This window comes from Polypterus senegalus, chromosome 15 (genome assembly GCF_016835505.1).
Source record: "Polypterus senegalus isolate Bchr_013 chromosome 15, ASM1683550v1, whole genome shotgun sequence".
Taxonomy (NCBI): domain Eukaryota; kingdom Metazoa; phylum Chordata; class Cladistia; order Polypteriformes; family Polypteridae; genus Polypterus; species Polypterus senegalus.
Genome location: NC_053168.1, coordinates 123,608,148 through 123,628,135, shown reverse-complemented (window position 1 = coordinate 123,628,135; position 19,988 = coordinate 123,608,148). Strand labels below are relative to the sequence as shown.

General features: G+C 40.9%; 1 protein-coding gene across 1 annotated transcript in view; it reads left to right on the top strand.

Annotated features, from left to right (window-relative positions):
* The first annotated feature begins 13,823 nt into the window (after positions 1-13,823).
* Positions 13,824-19,988, top strand: part of cep72 (centrosomal protein 72) — a 33,497-nt gene continuing 27,332 nt past the window's right edge. Inside the window, exons 1-5 of the mRNA XM_039737335.1 lie at positions 13,824-14,056; positions 14,214-14,463; positions 18,451-18,578; positions 19,308-19,500; positions 19,666-19,777. Of these exons, the coding sequence (XP_039593269.1) occupies positions 14,391-14,463; positions 18,451-18,578; positions 19,308-19,500; positions 19,666-19,777 (506 nt within the window). The 5' untranslated portion in view covers positions 13,824-14,056; positions 14,214-14,390. The remainder of the gene's footprint in view (positions 14,057-14,213; positions 14,464-18,450; positions 18,579-19,307; positions 19,501-19,665; positions 19,778-19,988) is intronic.

Here is a 19,988-nt window from a genome sequence, read left to right as displayed (position 1 = left end):
AGTGAGGGTTTGGATGCCACGCCAGAGAGACTGTGCATCTCTGGTGTTGCCAAAGTGTCCAGATATTTTCTTACTGTACTGCTTTTTTGCTTCCCTGATGCCACGGGACAGGTTGACTCTGGCTGTTGCTAGTCCTGCAGTGTCACTGGCCCTAAAGGCTGCGTCACGGATCCTCAGAAGCCTGTGGACCTCTCCTGTCAGCCATGGCTTCTGGTTAGCACGAACAGTGATATTTTTGTAATGGGTGGCATCATCAGTACATTTTGCAATGTATGCTGTAACCACCTCAGTGTACTCCTCAATGTCTTGGTGGTCATTGTAAGTGGCGCCACCACCACCTACTCAAAGCATCATGATGCTCCAACATTGATGGACTAAAAGCCAGAGGTCTACGTGACCATCATCATCAAGTCCTTCCGTGAGAACCCTAAATCCAAACAGGACTGTTTCACTTATGTTAGGTAGATTGCCCAGAGGGGACTGGGCGGTCTCATGGTCTGGAATCCCTGCAGATTTTATTTTTTTTCTCCAGCCGCCAGGAGTTTTTTTGTTTTTTCTGTCCACCCTGGCCATCGGACCTTACTCTTATTCTATGTTAATTAATGTTGACTTATTTTATTTTCTGTGTCTTTTATTCTTCATTATGTAAAGCACTTTGAACTACATTTTTTTTGTATGAAAATGTGCTATATAGGGCGGCATGATGGCGCAGTGGTAGCGCTGCTGCCTCACAGTTAGGAGACCCGGGTTCGCTTCCCGGGTCCTCCCTGCGTGGAGTTTGCATGTTCTCCCCGTGTCTGCGTGGGTTTCCTCCCACAATCCAAAGACATGCAGGTTAGGTGGTTTGGCGATTCTGAATTGGCCCTAGTGTGTGCTTGGTGTGTTTGTGTGTGTCCTGCGGTGGGTTGGCACCCTGCTCTGGATTGGTTCCTGCCTTGTGCCCTGTGTTGGCTGGGATTGGCTCCAGCAGACCCCCGTGACCCTGTATTTGGATTCAGCGGGTTAGAAGATGGATGGATGTGCTATATAAATAAATGCTGTTGTTGTTGTTTGAAAATGTCCCAGTCTGTAGTGCTAAAACAGTCCCTCAGAGCACGGGAGCCACCCTCTGACCACACCCGTATCTGCTTTTGTGTTGGTCTGATGGTTCCCACTCTGGGTCTGTATGCAGGTCTCAGCATAATGGTGATGTGATCAGAGAGACCTAAGCAGGGGACGGGGGAGGCCTTGTAGGCTCCCTTGCAGGTCGTGTACACCAAATCCAATGAGTTGTCTCCATTTTGTAGGAAAGTCCACATGTTGGTGTAATTTAGGCAATCAAGCTTTTAAATCTGCGTGGTTAAAGTCTCCTGCTGTAATGAGGAATCCATCAGGGTGCGCTGTTTGTTGTTCACTAATGGCCTGGTAGAGTTCATTAAGTGCCTCGCTCCTAACGCTGGTGTTAGCGGTTGGAGGGATGTATACAGCGACAAGCAGAATCGATGCATTCTCCCTCACTAAGTAGAAGGGACAGTACTTAATAATAATAAACTCCGCCAGCGGAGACAACGATAGCATTTTCTGCACCAAGCGTCGCTAATGTAGACACACACACCACCGCCGCGAGTCTTACCTCCTTCCATAAAGACTCGGTCAGCTCGATAGCATGTCAGCCCAGTTAGCTGGACAGCAGAGTCCGGGATGTTGTCATTAAGCCAAGATTCCGTAAAAATAAAAACACAGCAGTTCTTCATGTCATGCCGTGCAGATCTCAAAAGCTGAATGTGATCTATTTTATTGTCTAGTGAACGTTATTAAGTGTAACAGAAAGATGTAAATACCAAAACATCAACATAAATACAGTAGGAAAGTTATGTCTAGTGTTCACAGCTGCATTGATGCATATTTAATACACATCCACCTTGTGACATGTCTTGGGACAGTCATCGACCTATGGCCTGGCATCACATCACAGTCGGGACAGTAGACGTCTGTCTCTTGGCGTGTTTTTCTTATATTTTTTCTGTTGCTTGCTCATGAGAAGGTGGAAGGTCAGTGCCAGATTAGCATGATGGACGTGCCCATTGTGTTATTGTAGGCAACTGCAGTGAAGGCTTAGTAACTTCACATTTCCCCTGACATGAATATTGACGGTTGCTGCATTGTGAACAGTGCTTAGGAGGCAAAGGTTTTTTGACTCAATTTCAATCATTTAACCTTTTCACCATGCTGATGCTTCACTCCACTCCCCCAAATTCACCAGGCGTAATGCAGTGGGTCATCCACGCAGTGCCATATGCATCAGCTTCACGCTCTCTGTGCCAACATCTGATGACCAATTCACATTGTTGTCATCCTCACTTGATTCTACTAATGGTTCAATTTCAGTTTGTTCTAAAACTGGTTTTACATTTTTTTTTTTTTGTTGCCACACCATTGTGTGCTTAGGTTGAAAGCTCCGCTCAACTCATAAATTACCATAGAGTGGCAAAATGCAAAGAACTGTTCATGATTTTTTTGCACATATTAAGTTAACCACTAGATGGCAGCAGAATGCTGCCCAGAGAGCTGTTCAGGCCTAACACAGTACATCTCAGTGGTTCTCAACTTGTGGGGCAGGCCCCCCAAGTAACAAGAAGGGGGGCGCAAAGATGTGAAAAAAAAAGAAAACAAGAATCAAAAATATGAAAAATACATCTGTTGAAACCAAAAGAAATTAACTTAAACTACATTCTGATACTAGAAAAATAAATATAGAGTTAGATAAATGTCATTAAAAATTAAGTACAGTAGGTATAATAAAATATGCATCTATGATATATCATTAATTAAAAAAGAACAAATTGGTATTAGTGGGCTCCTTTCAAAAAAACGTTAGGGGGGGGCACAATTAAAACTGTTATGAAAACTCGGGTTGCAAATACTTAAAGATTGAGAAACGCTGCCATAGACAATGGGGACCTGAGCCAGAGTTCAGATTGGAGAGCCCTGCTGGCAGCCATAGGGTTGCAGGGACCCCTACTCATGGAAGGATTGTGGTGACTGTCAGACAGGCGTATTCTCCTCCTGCAAGGTCCAGTTAGTATAAGGGGAGCTCAAGGTAAGCACTGGGGACTAGCATGTAAAGGGCAGATCCCTGCCTGTGGGAGTTTTAACCTTAGTTTTAATGGAATCATTTATTTGACAAATTTTAACCTCCACTATCAGTTGTTTTTTTTTTGGAAGATTTGCACTGCACTGTATGAGCCATTTTGTTTTTAGACTTTGTTTTAACAGCAGTAATGAAGCACTTATACACCCATCCCCTGCTGTATGTGTGTTGTGTCGCCATCTGCTGGCTCATCCCTCAGATACGTTATCGGTGGTAGTGGGCTCAAGAGGCTCCTGGTAGCATGGGGCCGACCCGCAAAACCCCATGCCTACATACTATAGGCTGTCCTAGTCTAAGAAAGCATTCAAAATTCAACATCCTGGACCCCCCACACACACACACACACCAATACGTGGCTGTGACAGTCACTGCCTTCTTATGCTCTTCCTCCATTATTAAAAATCATCATTGTATGTTCTATACTTTTCAAAACCCCACATGGCAGGACACATTAATCTATCCAATTTTAAATGATTATTAATCAACGACTTAATCAGTCAATCAATATTTATGTATAATGTCCCTCATAAAGCACAAGAGAACATTTCAAAAAGAAACATTGAATAATAAAAACTGCTAATATATAATAATTAACCAACCATCCAACCCGTTATATCCTAACTGCAGGGTCACGGGGGTCTGCTGGAGCCAATCCCAGCTAACACAGGAATCAATCCCCAGGCAGTGTGCCAACCCACCACAGGACACACACACACACACCAAGCACAATTTAGGATCGCCAATGCACCTAAACCTGCATGTCTTTGGACTGTGGGAGGAAACCCACGCAGACACGGGGAGAACATGGAAAGACTGCGGGGAGGACCCGGGAAGCGAACCCAGGTCTCCTTACTGCGAGGCAGCAGCGCTACCCACTGTGCCACCGTGCTGCCCATAATTAACCATAGGTGGATTAACTTTGTATTCTAATTATAGTAACTAGACCATACAACTCTAATTTAAATTATAACAGTTTTAGAATTACGAATACCCCATTAGCAAACATTAAACTATAGCTGTATTTTATTTAGTTTCCTAAGCTCCATTGCACTCTCTGCTGAAAAATACTGCATTACACAACGCCAACATGCTCATATTGTTAGATGCCCCTCCAGAGGGGATGTCTCAGACCCCCATACCCCAGACACCACTGTCTTGGCTTCAAATAAGCCTTTGATTTTTCTTTTCTTTAAACAGGCGTCTTTACTACAATACAATTCACTTCAGTTCAATACAACCCACTACCTTATCTTTCTTATCTTATCTTTCTTTCTTCCTCCACCTCCACATTAGGTGAGTTTCGTCTCACTCCGCTCCCAGCTCTAACTCACCTGGCTGAAGAAGACAAGCTTCTTTTTATGTGGGACCCATAAATGCGTCACCAATGCATCTTGAGCAGTCCCAAGTTGGAAAGAAAGGGGCAGGGAAGCTGACCCCCCATAACAGCTGTCTTCAGCAGCCCTAGCAGTCCTATAGGAATCCAGACGGGAGCAGCACCAGGGGCGTGCTACAGCCCCGCATACTGAGGGTAACATATTACCTCAGCAGACTGTCCATCCGTTGAATTGGCATCCCATTTAGGAAATGGACCAACAACCATCCCGCTTAGGTCAATGGTCCTTCCATGTCTTTCTTAACACCAGGTTCAAGAGAGCAATTTGGGAAAATTCATTCTCATATCAGATGCCATTTTTAGGGGAGGGTTGAGTGACTGCAGAAGTTTCTAGATCATGATGTTCTGACAAATTGAATGTAGTTACTATGCTTACCATTCTTTTGTGCATTGGCTCATTGGTCCTCAGATGGGGTGGCAGCCCGTATATACTGTCAGGCATCCTGGTCATTCCTGCCTAATTTCACTTTAAATATTCACTTTGGCTGAAGTAGTAGGGTGTTGTATCGTGGTAACCATTATGGATACAATGAGAAATCAAGTAAAATGACACCTTTTATTGGCTAACTGAACAGATTTCAATATGCAGGCTTTTGAGGCAACTCAGGCCCCATCTTAAAGCAGTTTATGAAGAAGGGGCCTGAGTCACCCCAAAAGCTTGCATATTGAAATCTGTTCAGTTAGCCAATAAAAGGTGTCATTTTACTTGACTTCTCATCACTCTGGCTGGGAAACATTGTACTCATTGTTACAAACTCACCTTAAAGTAAGTTTATGTCCCAAGCTGCATCCTTTGGATTTTGTTTAATACTATTGTGGACACACTTTGCTCGACTCAAATTACTTTTCAAGAGAAATTACAAAGGCCACTAGGTGGCTAGCGAGTCTGTTTGAATATGTAGTCACGTTCCAGAGATTCGACCTTTAAGCTGTGTCCTACTGTTTAAATCCTATTTCGTATCATATATAAACTCAAACCCCCTCAAGAATAACTTGCCTGCGTCAGGGTGTAATCGCTAAAAACTATAAACACTATAAATCAGTTAAGGCCAAAGCCAAATACAAATAGTCTTACTGCATAGTCAATAATAACATTACTCTAGGAAACAATCAAGAACTCTGATAAAGAGCACCAATGCACAATGATATCTCAGCTGCCAAGAGCTAACTTACTCCACAAAGAAAAAAATCTGATTAATTTCAATTTCATGGAAGTTATTAATCAACACAGATTTCCGGATAGATGGAAGATAGTGTTAATGTGCATATACAGTATATACATATATATATATATATATATATATATATATATATATATATATATATATATATATATATATATATATATATATATATATATATATATATATATATATGTATATATATATATATATATATATATATATATATATATATATATATATATATATATATACTGCTCAAAAGAATTAAAGGAACACTTTTAATCAGAGTATAGCATAAAGTCAATGAAACTTATGGGATATTAATCTGGTCAGTTAAGTAGCAGAGGGGTTGTTAATCAGTTTCAGCTGCTGTGGTGTTAATGAAATTAACAACAGATGCACTAGAGGGGCAACAATGAGATGACCCCCAAAACAGGAATGGTTTAACAGGTGGAGGCCACTGACATTTTTCCCTCCTCATCTTTTCTGACTGTTTCTTCACTAGTTTTGCATTTGGCTACAGTCAGTGTCACTACTGGTAGCATGAGGCGATACCTGGACCCTACAGAGGTTGCACAGGTAGTCCAACTTCTCCAGGATGGCACATCAATATGTCCATTGCCAGAAGGTTTGCTGTGTCTTCTGGACAGTCTCAAGGGCATGGAGGAGATTCTAGGAGACAAGCAGTTACTCTAGGAGAGCTGGAGAGGGCCATAGAAGGTCCATAACCCATCAGCAGGACCAGAATCTGCTCCTTTGGGAAAAGCAGAACAGGATGAGCACTGCCAGAGCCCTACAAAATGACCTCCAACAGGCCACTGGTGTGAATGTCTCTGACCAAACAACCAGAAAGACTTCATGAGGGTGACCCAAGGGCCCCATGTCCTCTAATGGGCCCTGAGCTCACTGCCCAGCAGCATGCAGCTCGATTGGCATTCGCCATAGAATACCAGAATTGGCAGATGCACCACTGGTGCCCTGTGCTTTTCACAGATGAGAGCAGGTTCACCCTGAGCATGTGACAGAAGTGAAAGGGTCTGGAGAAGCCATGGAGAACATTATGCTGCCTGTAACATCATTCAGCATGAGCAGTTTGGTGGTGGGTTAATGATTGTCTGGGGAGGCATATCCATGGAGGGTCACACAGACCGCTACAGGCTTGACAAAGGCACCTTGGCTGCCATTAGGTATCAGGATGAACCATGGTCAGACCCTATGCTGGTACAGTGGCTCCTGGTGCACGACAATTCCTGGCCTCATGTGGTGAGAGTATGCAGGCAGTTCCTGGAGGATGAAGGAATTGATACCATTGACTGGCCACCACACTTTCCTGACCTAAATCCAATAGAACACCTCTGGGACATTATGTTTTGGTCCATCCAATGCCACCAGGTTGCACCTCAGACTGTCCAGGAGCTCAGTGATGCCCTGGTCCAGATCTGGGAGGAGATCCCCCACAACACCATCTGTCATCTCATTAGAAGCATGCACCGATGTTGTCAGGCATGTATACAAGAACACAGGGGCCATACAAAGTGCTGCGTACAATCTTGAGGTGCTGCAATTAAATTTGGGCAAAATGGACTAGCCTGCCACATAATTTTTCACTCTGATTTTTGGGCGTCTTTGAATTCAGGGCTCTGTAGGTTGATCATTTTCATTTCCATCAAACGATGTGGCATCCTTTTGTTCCTAACACATTACCCAGTCTATATCAGTATAGATATCCAGGAGGATTTCTTTTTCCCATTGAGATCTGATGTGTTTTCAAAGTGTTCCTTTAATTTTTTTGAGCAGTTTATATACACACACATACATGTTCTCCCCGTGTCTGCGTGGGTTTCCGCTAGGTGCTCCAGTTTCCTCCCACATTCCAAAGACATGCAGGTTAGGTGGACTGGCGATTCTACATTGGCCCTAGTGTGTGCTTGGTTTGTGTGTGTCCTGTGGTGGGTTGGCACCCTGCCCAGGATTGGTTCCTGCCTTGTGCTCTGTGTTGGCTGGGATTGGCTCCAACAGACCCCTGTGACCCTGTGTTCGGATTCAGCGGGTTGGAAAATGGATGGATATATATTATATATATATATATATAGATATATAGATATATAGATATTATATATATACACATACATACCCACAGACACACACACAGTGGGGTGTACTGGTTAAGGCTTTGGACTTCATACTCTTAAGGTTGTGGGTTTAGATCCCACTACTGACACTGTGATCACTTGATCTACCTGGGCTTCAAATAGGAAACCAAAAGTAATGTAACCAATTGTATCATAATGTTGTAAGTCACTTTGAATAAAGGTGTCAGCCAAATAAGTAAATGTAAATGTATATTTTATGCACAGTATGTGTTTAAGTCTGTGGGTCAAAGTTTATTATAAATATTGAAAGTGGTGTAAGAGTTATGTAATATTTTTCCATGGAATTAAGTAAAATTTTCTTTTTGTGCATTCTATATATACAGTGCCCTCTATAATGTTTGTGAAAAATTCACACACAAATGTAATTCTATGCAATAGATAATGTTTGTAATAATTTATTTAAGATTAAATCAATATATCAAACATTATATTCCTCAGTAGCATACAATATAATTTCTTGCTAACACCACCACACCAAACCCATCTGTGGAGTCTGCATGTTCTCGACATGTCTCGCTGGGTTTCCTTTGACATTACAAAGATGACTGTGTTAGGTTAATGACTGACTATAAACTGGTCCTAAAGTTTTTGCGTCACACTCTTAAGATGATGGGCCGCTAGACCCCAATGACTCTGCGCGTCTGCAAGCTCATTCTGAAATTATTCACAGTCTAAACAAAATTACAACATATCCACATCGTGTGTGACCTCTAGTGGCAGCAAAGTGATTTCTAAAGCACACTGCAATCGAGTTTAACGTGGTATACATGTCAGGTGTAAACCGTAAATGCGAGAGATGTGGGAATCAATTGTAAATCACCACATAGAGTTGGGGTTTAAACTCTAAAGCACACCTGGCAGTGTAGGTGTCCCTGCAGTGAAAAGCCTTAGGGGTGATCTGATGAAGCACGACCTTAAGAGATTCTGACATCCTTTATGATCCTTGGGATAGAAACACACCTTTATGCGTATTCCCTTCTGGGCCAATTAATTATCTTACTAGTTAAGATTTCTTTTTCACTTTCTGGTACAAAGAATGATAAAATAACAGCCTGATTGTTAATATTACTTCTATTTCTTCAGTGATTCCATATTGGAATAACTTTGTTAAAAATAAGACAAAAGAAATATCTTTTAAGAAACTTTAAAGTACACTATATGGGAAAGACCTAGGTGTCATACATAGTGGACTCATTACTATCTACCTTCAGAGAGAGTACAGAAGCCATCAAAAAATCTAATAGGATATTAGGTGTGGACAGTAGGGGGCACACCAGCTCCCCAAACACCCAACACAACTGACACAAAGCATAAGTCCAGTGTTTTTATTTAGGTGTGGGAAACGCTTCCCTTTCATTTCCCCCCTGCACAGCACAGTATAAAGCACAAGTACGGTCAGTAAAACAGCACTCAGCACTTTTTCTCTTCTCTCTCTCTCCCTCTGCCTCTACTCCTCCTCCTCCTCCACTGGCAAGCTTCATACTCTTCCTCCTGACTCTGGCTCCCCGAGTGAAGTGAGGCAGTTCCTTGTATGCTGCACCTGGGAGCACTTCACGTGGCCCATCAGAATTATCTGTAACTACTCCCAGGTGTGGTAGAAACCCAAAGCAGGGCTCTGCGGCTCCCCATGGAACCCAAACTCCAACTCCCATGGAGCCCTGCGGGAATGTGAAGTGTCACTGCAACCCAGGAGGTGCTGCCATCTAGCTCTCCATGGGAGACAGTGTCCTGTGCACATGTGCTCCCCCAATCCTTCCAGAAAATCAGCCTCCTGGCCGTCTATCACTTAGGTTATATAGCACGATGTGTGGAGTACAAGTCAAGGGGGCACCCTAGTGAGGCCTCACCTGAGGTACTGTGTACAGTTTTGGTCTCTATATTATAAAAAAAAAGACCCAGCAATGTTAGAGAAAGTCCAGAGGAGAGCGACAAGGCTGATTCTGAGACTAAGACATATGAGCTATGAGGAGAGACTGAAGGAGATCAATCTGTTCAGTTTAAGTAAACAGAGAATAAAAGTTGGCCTGATTGAAGTGCTTAAAATTATGAAAGGCGGACCCCTAGTTGTTTCTTTAAAATGAGTTCAACAGGAACATGGGGACACGGTTGGGAACTTGCCAAGGGCAGATTTTGCACAAATATAAGAAAGTTCTTCATGCAATGAACCACAGACGCATGGAATAACTTAACAAGTAGTGTGGTGGAGGGAAGGACTTTAGGGACCATCAGATCTCAACTTGATGTTATTTTGGACAATTGAGGTGAACAAGATGGATGAGCTTGTTGGGCTGAATGGCTCTCATCAACGTTTACCTAATGTTCTCTTCTAATTACTCTATTGGAAGCTTCGTATGGAAATATAAAGTGGCGTGCAAAAGTATTCAATCCCCTTGAAAGTCATCATAACTTTCTGTATGGCAAAGGATTTGTACACATATTTCTCTGTTCAGTATTTTTAACGTGAACTCTTATGCTGTAACAATACATCTCCAAAGTCCAAATAAACCATTTTACTGTACATATTTAACTGAAGAAGAAACTCCAAAGTGAGTGTTTGCCGAAGTATTTGGACCTCTGCGTTTTGGAAGCTCCAGGCTTATACAAATGACAAATTAATCACAAACGACACAAAGGTGACAGTCACTTGACGTTATAAAAATTAGGCATTACTTGCGAGTCCTTTATATCTCTCTGGATATAAGAAACACCTGTTGTAAGGTCCATAGTCTTTGTAGGACAATCTCTGCAAAAATGAAGACAAAAGGAGCATTCTGTTGATGAGACAAAGCCACTGAAATGCAAAAGGCAGGAAAATGGCTACAAAAAATATCAAAGAGTTTGGATGTCCTGTTAAGCACTGTTGGATCCATCATCAGAAAGTGGAAGGTTCATCACAGCACCCTGACTCCTACTAAAAGAGTAAAGATCAAGATATGCAAGATGTCGACTGGAGAGAGAGGCTACTAAAAATCCAACCGTCACTCTCAAAAGTCTGCAATGCTCTTAGGCTGAAACTGGACTGAACATGCAGGGGTCCACAATTTCAAGAGCTCTCCATAAAGCAGTCTTCTATGGGAGGTGTCACGAACGAGCGCATATAGGGAGCAGCTTAAAGACCCGACGAGCAGCGCGAAATCTCATGTCAGGGGACAACAACAGTGTACTAACCTTTCTCTCTTTGAAGAAAATACACCGCCGTGAGTTCACTCGAACACGGCAAACAACAACGCAAGCCACTTCTGGGTTCCTTCCTTCTGTCTGGCCCCCATTTGATGAAGTCACCACTACCCATCTACCACAGCGGCTCCTTCCCAGCATTCCGTATCAACTTCCATTCCCACCACATAAACTGTCCGCCTGTCATTGTTTTGGGGGTCTCTGTGATAAGTACAAACCTGACCGCATTTACAGATGGCGCTTTTCCACTGCATAGTATGGCACGACACGGTTCAGTTCAGCTCACTTTTGCGGGGTTTTCCACTGGGAACAGTACCTGGTACCTGGTCCTTTTTTTAGTACCACCTCAGCCGAGGTTCCAAGCACGCCGAACCGTTACCAAAACGTGACGTGTAAACTCTGCTGGTCACTGATTGGCCGGAGAAAATCGTCATTACTGCGTCACTGAACTTGCGACACGAGACACAACAGACCCGCTAGATTTTTAGCACAGCCAGCGAAGGTTCGGATGCACCATTTTGTTTTAACCAAAAATGGCTGTTTCGTGGTCTATTGAGGAAGTACAGACGTTCCTCGTTGGTAGCCGAGGAGCGGATCCCGCGAGAGCTGGATGGGGCGACGCGAAATGAAAAAGTTTTTCAGGAGGTCGCTGTGCGCTTACGATGATGTCACGGCAGTAGAGGCGCAACTATAACGACACGTGAATAATCCCGCCCACTCTAAAGCGCTACTAAACTGCAGTCGAAACGCAAACCGAGCCAAACTGAGCCGAACCAAGGTGAGCTGTACTGAACCGTGCTGTGCCGTACTATGCAGTGGAAAAGCGCCAAAAGAGAACTTCATAGTATACGGGGACGGATTCCCCAAACCTTTATACTCTCTTGTGTCTCTTCGCTTTACAGAAGGTAGTAAGAAAGAAGCCATTGCTTAAGTTTTGCTTAAGTAAGTCCACACTGAAGCATATATAGGCATTTGTTACAAAGTAGGACAAAGACCCAGTTAAGATGTGGGAGGAGGTTTTATGGTCAGATGAGACCAAAATAAAGCTTTTTGGCCAGACTTCAAAAAGGTTCTGTATGTGTGGTGTGAAACTAACAATACTCATGCCTCAAAAAATGCCATACCTACGGTGAAACATGGTGGTGGTGGCATCAGGCTATGGGGATGCTTTTCATGTGCTGGGACAGGGGATTTTATCAGAGTTTAAGGGACAATGGATGGATACAAATATGACACTATATTGCAGGAGAACGTGTTCCAATCTGCTATAAACCTACAGCTCAGGAGAAGATCCTTCTTTCAGTATAACGATGACCCTAAACATAAGGCCAAAGCAACACTGGAATTCCTCAGAAACAGAAAGATGAATGTTTTGGAATGGCCACGGAAAAGTCCAGATCTTCACTCTATTGAGCTGCTGTCCCACCAAACGAGAGGATCTCTTATCAATTCCACCATAAAGAGTGGGGAAGAATCCCTCCTGAACAATGTGCAGAACTGGTCCATACTTAACATTCCCAAAAGAATGAAGGCTGTTATTGCAGCAAAAGGCTTCTCGACAAAGTATGAAGGTGTAGGGATTTAATATATGGATACAAACACAAACTTTGGAGTTTTCTTCTTCAGTTAAATATTTGCAGAAAATAACAAGTTTCAGCATAAGTGTTCAAAGTAAATATACTGAAGGTATAAATATGTTCCCAATTTTTTTTGTCATGAGAAAATTACGATGACTTTCAAGGGGACTGAATACTTTTGCACAGCACTGTAGATATGACATTGACAGAGAACGTTCATTTTGTAAATTACCTCCAGAAACTGTTCTTTATTTTGGGCCTGCAGTTATACTCACAAACGATGGAAGATATCAACACCTCCGTGCTCCTTCACCATACCCCATATCCAGAAATCAAAGGGTGTCAAGTCAGGGGAGTGTGGAGGCCATGGCAATGGTCCACCATAACCTATCCATCGACCTGGAAAGGTGTGGTCGAGATAAAAAATAATTCATTAGTGTTAACATAATTTTGACTCACCCTGTATTAGGATTTTCTTCTTGTTTTATAAATATTATTTTTGGTTGCTATGATCAGATAGATAGATAGATAGATAGATAGATAGATAGATAGATAGATAGATAGATAGATAGATAGATAGATAGATAGATAGATAGATAGATACTTTATTAATCCCAAGGGGAAATAGCAAAGAGAATGCTTTCTTCCCTATAATCTAATTTTACATTTCAGAAAATTTCACATTCATAAATGCAAATCAAAATCATTGTATTATTTTTATGAAGAAATTAAAATATTTCTTAGATAAAGTTTCTTCATCCTTAAATAAAAAAGAAGAGCAATGGAAGTGTGATTAACTTAAGTATTGATTTAAATGTAAAATGTATTGCCTCATACTTTGTGCTTCTTTTCTTTTCCATGTTTGTATTTTAATATCTTACAATCACAAATGTATAGTAATTTGTTATGTGCAGGTATTACTGAATTTTGTATATCTCACTCCTTTATTTGTAGTTAGCTCTTGTTATGTATGCATTATTTAAATTAAAATAAAAAAAAACGAATTCAAAGACACTTACACGGGGCTAATCTGAGCTGGGAAACTTATGAAGACGCGGGGGCTACATGCAAAATCCACAATGACATAAAAATACGAAACTTTAAAGCAAAGCTTCACTTACACAAAATAAAGCAGAGAACCTTCATCTCTACTTGCGCGTTACCTCCACAGAAATGTCTTGGGAATATCTGAAAGGATGGGAGTGGCTCAGGGTGGGTGGAAAAGCAGGCGAACATTTTTAGCGCCACAATAAGGGGGCTTGGCGCTTTGACAACGGCAGACCATCCAAACAAATCCCCCTCCTCAGTTCTTCACGTCAGCTCGAGTCGCACAGAATTGATGCATTCTTATAAAGGTGGATCAGCCCGACAGTATAGCTGAGTCAGTAGGTCGCTTGTAGGAAATATAAACGCGTACCCGATGGTCATGAACACCGAGCAAGGTAACGTTAACTAAGTGAAGAACAAAGCGACTGCTGCAGCTCTGTATTGCAACAAAGGCATGCATTAAGTATTTAGACATGAACTGGTAAATACATTTAAAATCGCCGTCTTTTTTCTGACGTTTACCGTTAATTCTAACTGCGTTTTGTCTTACAGTTTAACTAACCAATGAGCAAGCTAACAGGAATTCCGGGTCCAGCTGTCCGTTTCCTAGACGACGCGTACAACCGCTTGATGCCATTTGCTGTTGCCAGGGACGCCCGAGTTCCTGTACGGCTGTCGGCCGTGTGCTTTGCGCATGCCTGAACTCAGCGACCTCTGCCTTTTGAAACTATGGCGGCGGAGACTTTGTCAATTACGGAGCAGTGGATCAGAGAAAGAGTAAATCTGCAACACCGGAATTTAGGTACGTTTATACTTAATAACACGTTTTCCGAGTGTTCACAGAAATATGTTAATCATATCTGCATGAAAAGTCGTTTTGTGCGATTTTGTATTCAAGCTTTTGGTTCTCCAGCAGTTTACTTTTTGTCCCGCGGTGTTATTTTCTTAAACGTTTTGCCTCCTTTAAAGAAATCATATCTGCTTCATCTCTATAGTTTATTCAAGGCATCTGCTCCCCTTGAAGTACCCGTTTACATGCTGAGCAACATATATATTATCGTATTAGTAGCAGTAATATACTGTAGTTGCCTAACCAAGCGTCTTTAAATACGTGTTCTGCAATTGTTATTTAAATCGTTTACCTGTATTTGCTTAGCAGACGCTTTTATCCAAAGCGACTTACAAATAAGGTCAACAGAATCACGTAAACCTCAGTCTGGAAGAATTGGAACAGCTGTTACAGGACGAGGGTACAAAGTTGATGATTACAAATGAAGTTGGGTACATGTACTTCGTTATAAGAACCAAACTGCTCAGTTAGACAGAAATTCACCAAACGAGAGGGTCTTGAAACGCTTCCTAAATACGCTGAGGGACTTCGAATCGAGGTGGGCGGTTTGTTCTACCAGCCAGGAGCTACTCATGGTCAGAATCTGGATTGAGATTTGATGCTACACAGAGGTGGCATCATCAGACCTGAGTGCGGGAAGAAGAACCTCACAATTATTTAGGTTCTGATCCATTGACCTCTCTGTAGGCAGACATCAAGGATTTGAACTCCATACTTGGAGCCAATGTAGTGATCTGAAAAGAGCATGTGCCCATCTTGGTTGGTTGAACAGTAGATGTGCCGTTGCATTTTGAATTATCTGCAGTGGCTTTGTAATACTCCAGCCAGCAGAGAATTGCAGTAGTCCAGATATGTCAAAACTGAAATCTGGACCAGGAATTGTGCTGCAGTCTCTCTCAGATATGGTTTTACCTTGCCAATGTTGTGCAGAATGAATCTGCAAGACGGAGAGACCACAGCAACATGGGCTTTGAAGGACAGCTGGTCATTAGCCACTATGTCAAGGTTGTGTACTGACTTGGCGAGGGTTAGCGGTAATGATGAATAGATGAACAAGGTTAGATGGCAAGAAGGTTCGTCTTTGCCAGATTGAGCTGGAGATGCTGTTCCTTCATCCAGGTTACAATATCAGTGAGCCTGTAGTCCTCTGGAGTTAAATCAGTTCTGTAAATGAGCAAAGCTTCAGTTTCGTAAGATTAAGGGAGTTTGGAAAATACATTTTCTAACAGCAGCTCATAAGATATAAAAACATTCCTGCACAAGATCCATTCAGTAATGTTAACAAATCACAAATTCATCACAGATAAAAATATAATGCCAATTCACATCCTTGTCTGATGTCTATGGACTTATATGCAAAACATAAGGGGTGTAGGTTTGACATTCGTTTCTGTTAATAGGAAAAATGATATAGTTTCCTTAATTTACATACATATCAGACATTAGTGTGCATTTAATTATAGCCTGCAGTTGTGACTTTTTCGATTTTGTCGACTTCATGCAACACTTTCTGTTCGATATAGATCAGTTTAAGTGACTTTTCTTAATTAAGGCTTATTTTTATGTCGTCACCTCACTCAAGAGTGCATATTCAGATCATGAGCCTAAATTGTAACAAAGACATATCATTATGTAAATGTTCATGAAATTAATTTGTCATTTTTGGGATACATTCTCCTTGCTTTGAAAAAAATATATTTAGTACAAAAGTGAAAAATGATCATTGTTACTTCTGAAATATTTTGATCAAACACAAAGAAAATGAAAAGGACGTGTACTGAGATTTGCTGTTGAGCAACTACAGTGGCAAAGGTTAGCACTACTGTGTCACTTTCCATCAACTGGTTTTGAAATCTGGACCCCTAACTGTTTATGTGAACTTTGCACATTCTTCCTTGAGCATAAGAAAGGCGCCATATAAATACAAGTTATTATTATGTGTCTGTGAGCTTACAACCAGCATTCTAGATTCCTAGCACATCCCAAAGGTGTGCAAATTGAATTATATGGATTCATTGTCTGAAGGTGGGTTCCTCCCTTTTGCACAATTCTGGGAAAATAGGCCCACCAGCCTGTAATAAGAAGAAGAATTTCTGAAAAAGAATAAGTAGTGGTTTGTTTCAAGTATGCATTAGAAATTAGAACCTGAATCATTTTATCTCACGTTTAATTTTTTTTTTTCTAAAACCTGAACATTAAAATGGCGCGATTAAACTAACAATAAAAAATTAACAGATGCAAATATTTACTTCCGAATGAATACTAATAAAAAAAAAAAAAAAATTCACCCCCCACCAAAGATAAAGAGAAATAAGAGAGACGCAAAAAGTAAAAAATATGATAAAACAAATAATAACATAAGAGGGTCAATCACAGGCTCAGCATTCTGAAAAAAATATAAATGAAGTCTTGCCATGTTTTTAACAAGTTTTGGACATATCCTGTAAGAGAGAATTCTTTTTTTTAATTTTAGATATGTCACTTACCCCCTTGGGATGGTGGGTTGGGTTTCTTTCAGTTGATCAGGCCTGTGTGCTAGTTATGTGGTATAGACCAGGGGTCGCCAGCTCCGGTCCTGGAGGACCACCATGGCTGCAGGTTTTCATCCTAACCGTTTTCTGAATGAGTGACCTGTTTTTACTGCTAATTAACTTCCTTTGAATTAATTTTAGTTGACTTGCTCTTGAAGACTCAGGCCCTTTAATTATTTCTTTTTCCTTAATTAGCAGCCAAACAATAATTAGATACAAAGTGAGCCAAAACAACTGGTGTCCATCATACAATATCTGAAAATAAAGAAAGTTGAAGGTCTCCGGAATGTTGATCTTCTCGGGTCCCCAAAATATTTTACCAGTGCTGTTAGAAAGAGAAAATCAACAATTTTGGAAATGTCTGCTAATGCGCCACAAGAGCAGCAACAAGCCATGAAATTAAAAAAAAATTGGTTTAATTAACAACAAGAATCGGCACCTCATTAAGCAGCTGGTTGGAGTGAAACTGGTTGGAGTTTCAGGCCCTGACTTAGTTGGTCGTCTGTTGGCTCACTCACGTCACATTTCATTTCTGTTTGGGTGCCATTTAAGGAAATAAATGAAGCAATTCAGAGGAACGATGAAGAAATACAGGGGAGCAAATCTTAAAAAAGCAATTGAATTAAAATTAATTCACAAGAAGTTAATTAGCAGCACAAACAGGGCACTCATTAAAAAAGGGATTAGAATGAAAACCTGCAGCCACGGTGGTCCTCCAGGACCGGATTTGGCGACCCCTGGTATAGGCCATTACAATCGATTTCTCACTATGCATCTTAATTCCATCCAGGAGTACATCAAAGATCACCATTAATGGATTAGGAATGCTTGTGACACTGAGGCTGTCCAAAGTCTTTCCCAAAATGATGTTAATTGAGTACATTCCCAGAACATATGGCCTAGAGTGGCTAGGTCTAGAAGGTAGTGCACACAGGTTAGGTCTTGGCCTGGGTACATTTTGGACAACTTTAAATGAGATAAATGTGATAGATGAAAGATCTGTAGTTGAATTATGGAATGCTTGGCACATATAGAACTAGATGTGTTCGGTGTATGGCCGAGGTCCACACCTTTTTGGAGATGCCAATTGAAAGGTCTCTTTCCCATCATTCACATTTAAATTTTGAATGCGTTTAAATGAAGACTCTTGATGGCAATATTGGACAAATTTCATTATTGCTGGTTTAAGGCAAAGGTACTCAGAGTGACTGGACAATACAAATTTCCAACAGAGCGTTAGTTTTTCCGGAATGTTTTTTGAATTGCTTTGGAAACCAGAGTCAATTGGCGCTGAAAATAAATATTAGTCATTTTAATGAAGACGGGAGCTTGAAACTGTGTAGTAGTAATTCAAATTAACAGTATTTGCATATAAATATATGTGAAGTTTTGTTTGTTTGCTTTGCAGCGGATGTCAGATCACTGTCTCTGCCTGGGAGTTATGAAGGAAAAATTGGACACTTGGGATATTCACTTAAAAACTTTGTTCGTCTGAAAACTCTCGACCTTTCACGGAATTCATTAGTTTCGTTGGAGGTAACTTTTAAATATTAATGAAACAAGCAAAGTGAATAATGCTTTTAAATACTGTATATACTCACAGATAAGTCAGGTCTTGAAACCCAAAAAGTCGATCATAAAATCAGACCCTGACCCTGATTTCTATACAACAGTTCAAAAATACACCACTTGATTTTTTTATTTTTTTATTTATTTTTTTTTACATCTTCTTGCTTCCTCATATCTCACACTAGTTTCTCAAAGACATCGAATTTTGTTGCAGCAACTCAGTTACCAATTTCTTTCGCCACTTCAACGACTTTTAATTTAAAACCAGCTTCATATTTTCTTCTGATCGAACGCTCCATCGTAAATAAGGGATGCTTTTATAATAAAGGTGTATAAGGGTGTCACATACAAAATACACAAATCGGTGCAAACGTTGCTTCGGAATAGTTCGGGTAATACCTTGTGGTCACGTAGGCACGATACATAGGAAAAAAATGGCCATGTGCTCCGTGGTTACTCTTAGGTTGGCGTTAGCATATCATCATAATCTGTTGCGCCAATAGCGTGAGTTTTCCGCATTCGACTTATATGACCGACATTATAAAATACTGGTAATTATACGGTAAAATCAAGTCCCGACTTATCCACGGGAGAACTTATATATGGTACCAAGCATGTCACAGTTTACTTTTCTAATTGTTTTTCTACTCTTGTTACATGAAGCACAAGTTGACAAGCTTTTGTGTCTAATTTTAGGGCATTCAGCATCTAAAGCACCTGGAGAAGCTCAATTTATACTACAACTGCATTCCCTTGTTAAAGGAGCTGTATTATCTCCGCAACTTGTCCTCTCTTAAAGAACTTGATCTTCGATTGAATCCTGTTGTAAAGAATGAACCTGATTATCGTCTTTTCCTTGTCCACATGCTTCCCAACCTAAGAAAATTAGGTATGCAGTTTATGAAGCTGATAAGTATTATTTTGCAATGGTACTCATTGTATTTTGTTGCCATTTGCACTAGGATGATGCTAATGATTTTTTTTTTCTGCCATCATTATTGTCCAGACTGAAATTTTACACACAAATCTTTTTTTGTCTATGATTTTTGAGTAGATGATCGTCCTGTGAGGGACAGTGAGCGAAAAGCGGCCATAATGCATTTCTCTACAGAGACATCATATGACAATCCTGACCGAGGTCCTCCGAATGAAATCGGCAATCCAAGGTATGGAATGTGTTTTGCTGATTTTAACACTTCAATGTGATTAGAAAATAATCAATAATTAATTAAAAGAAAACGCATTACAACTTAATAATTCAAATGTAGACACGTGTATCAATAAGCATGTAAAACAACTGTGGACCTCATAGCTTTTTTAAATTTTATTTCAATTTGGGGTTCAATTACATTCATATATTTGTTATAAAATGCTGAC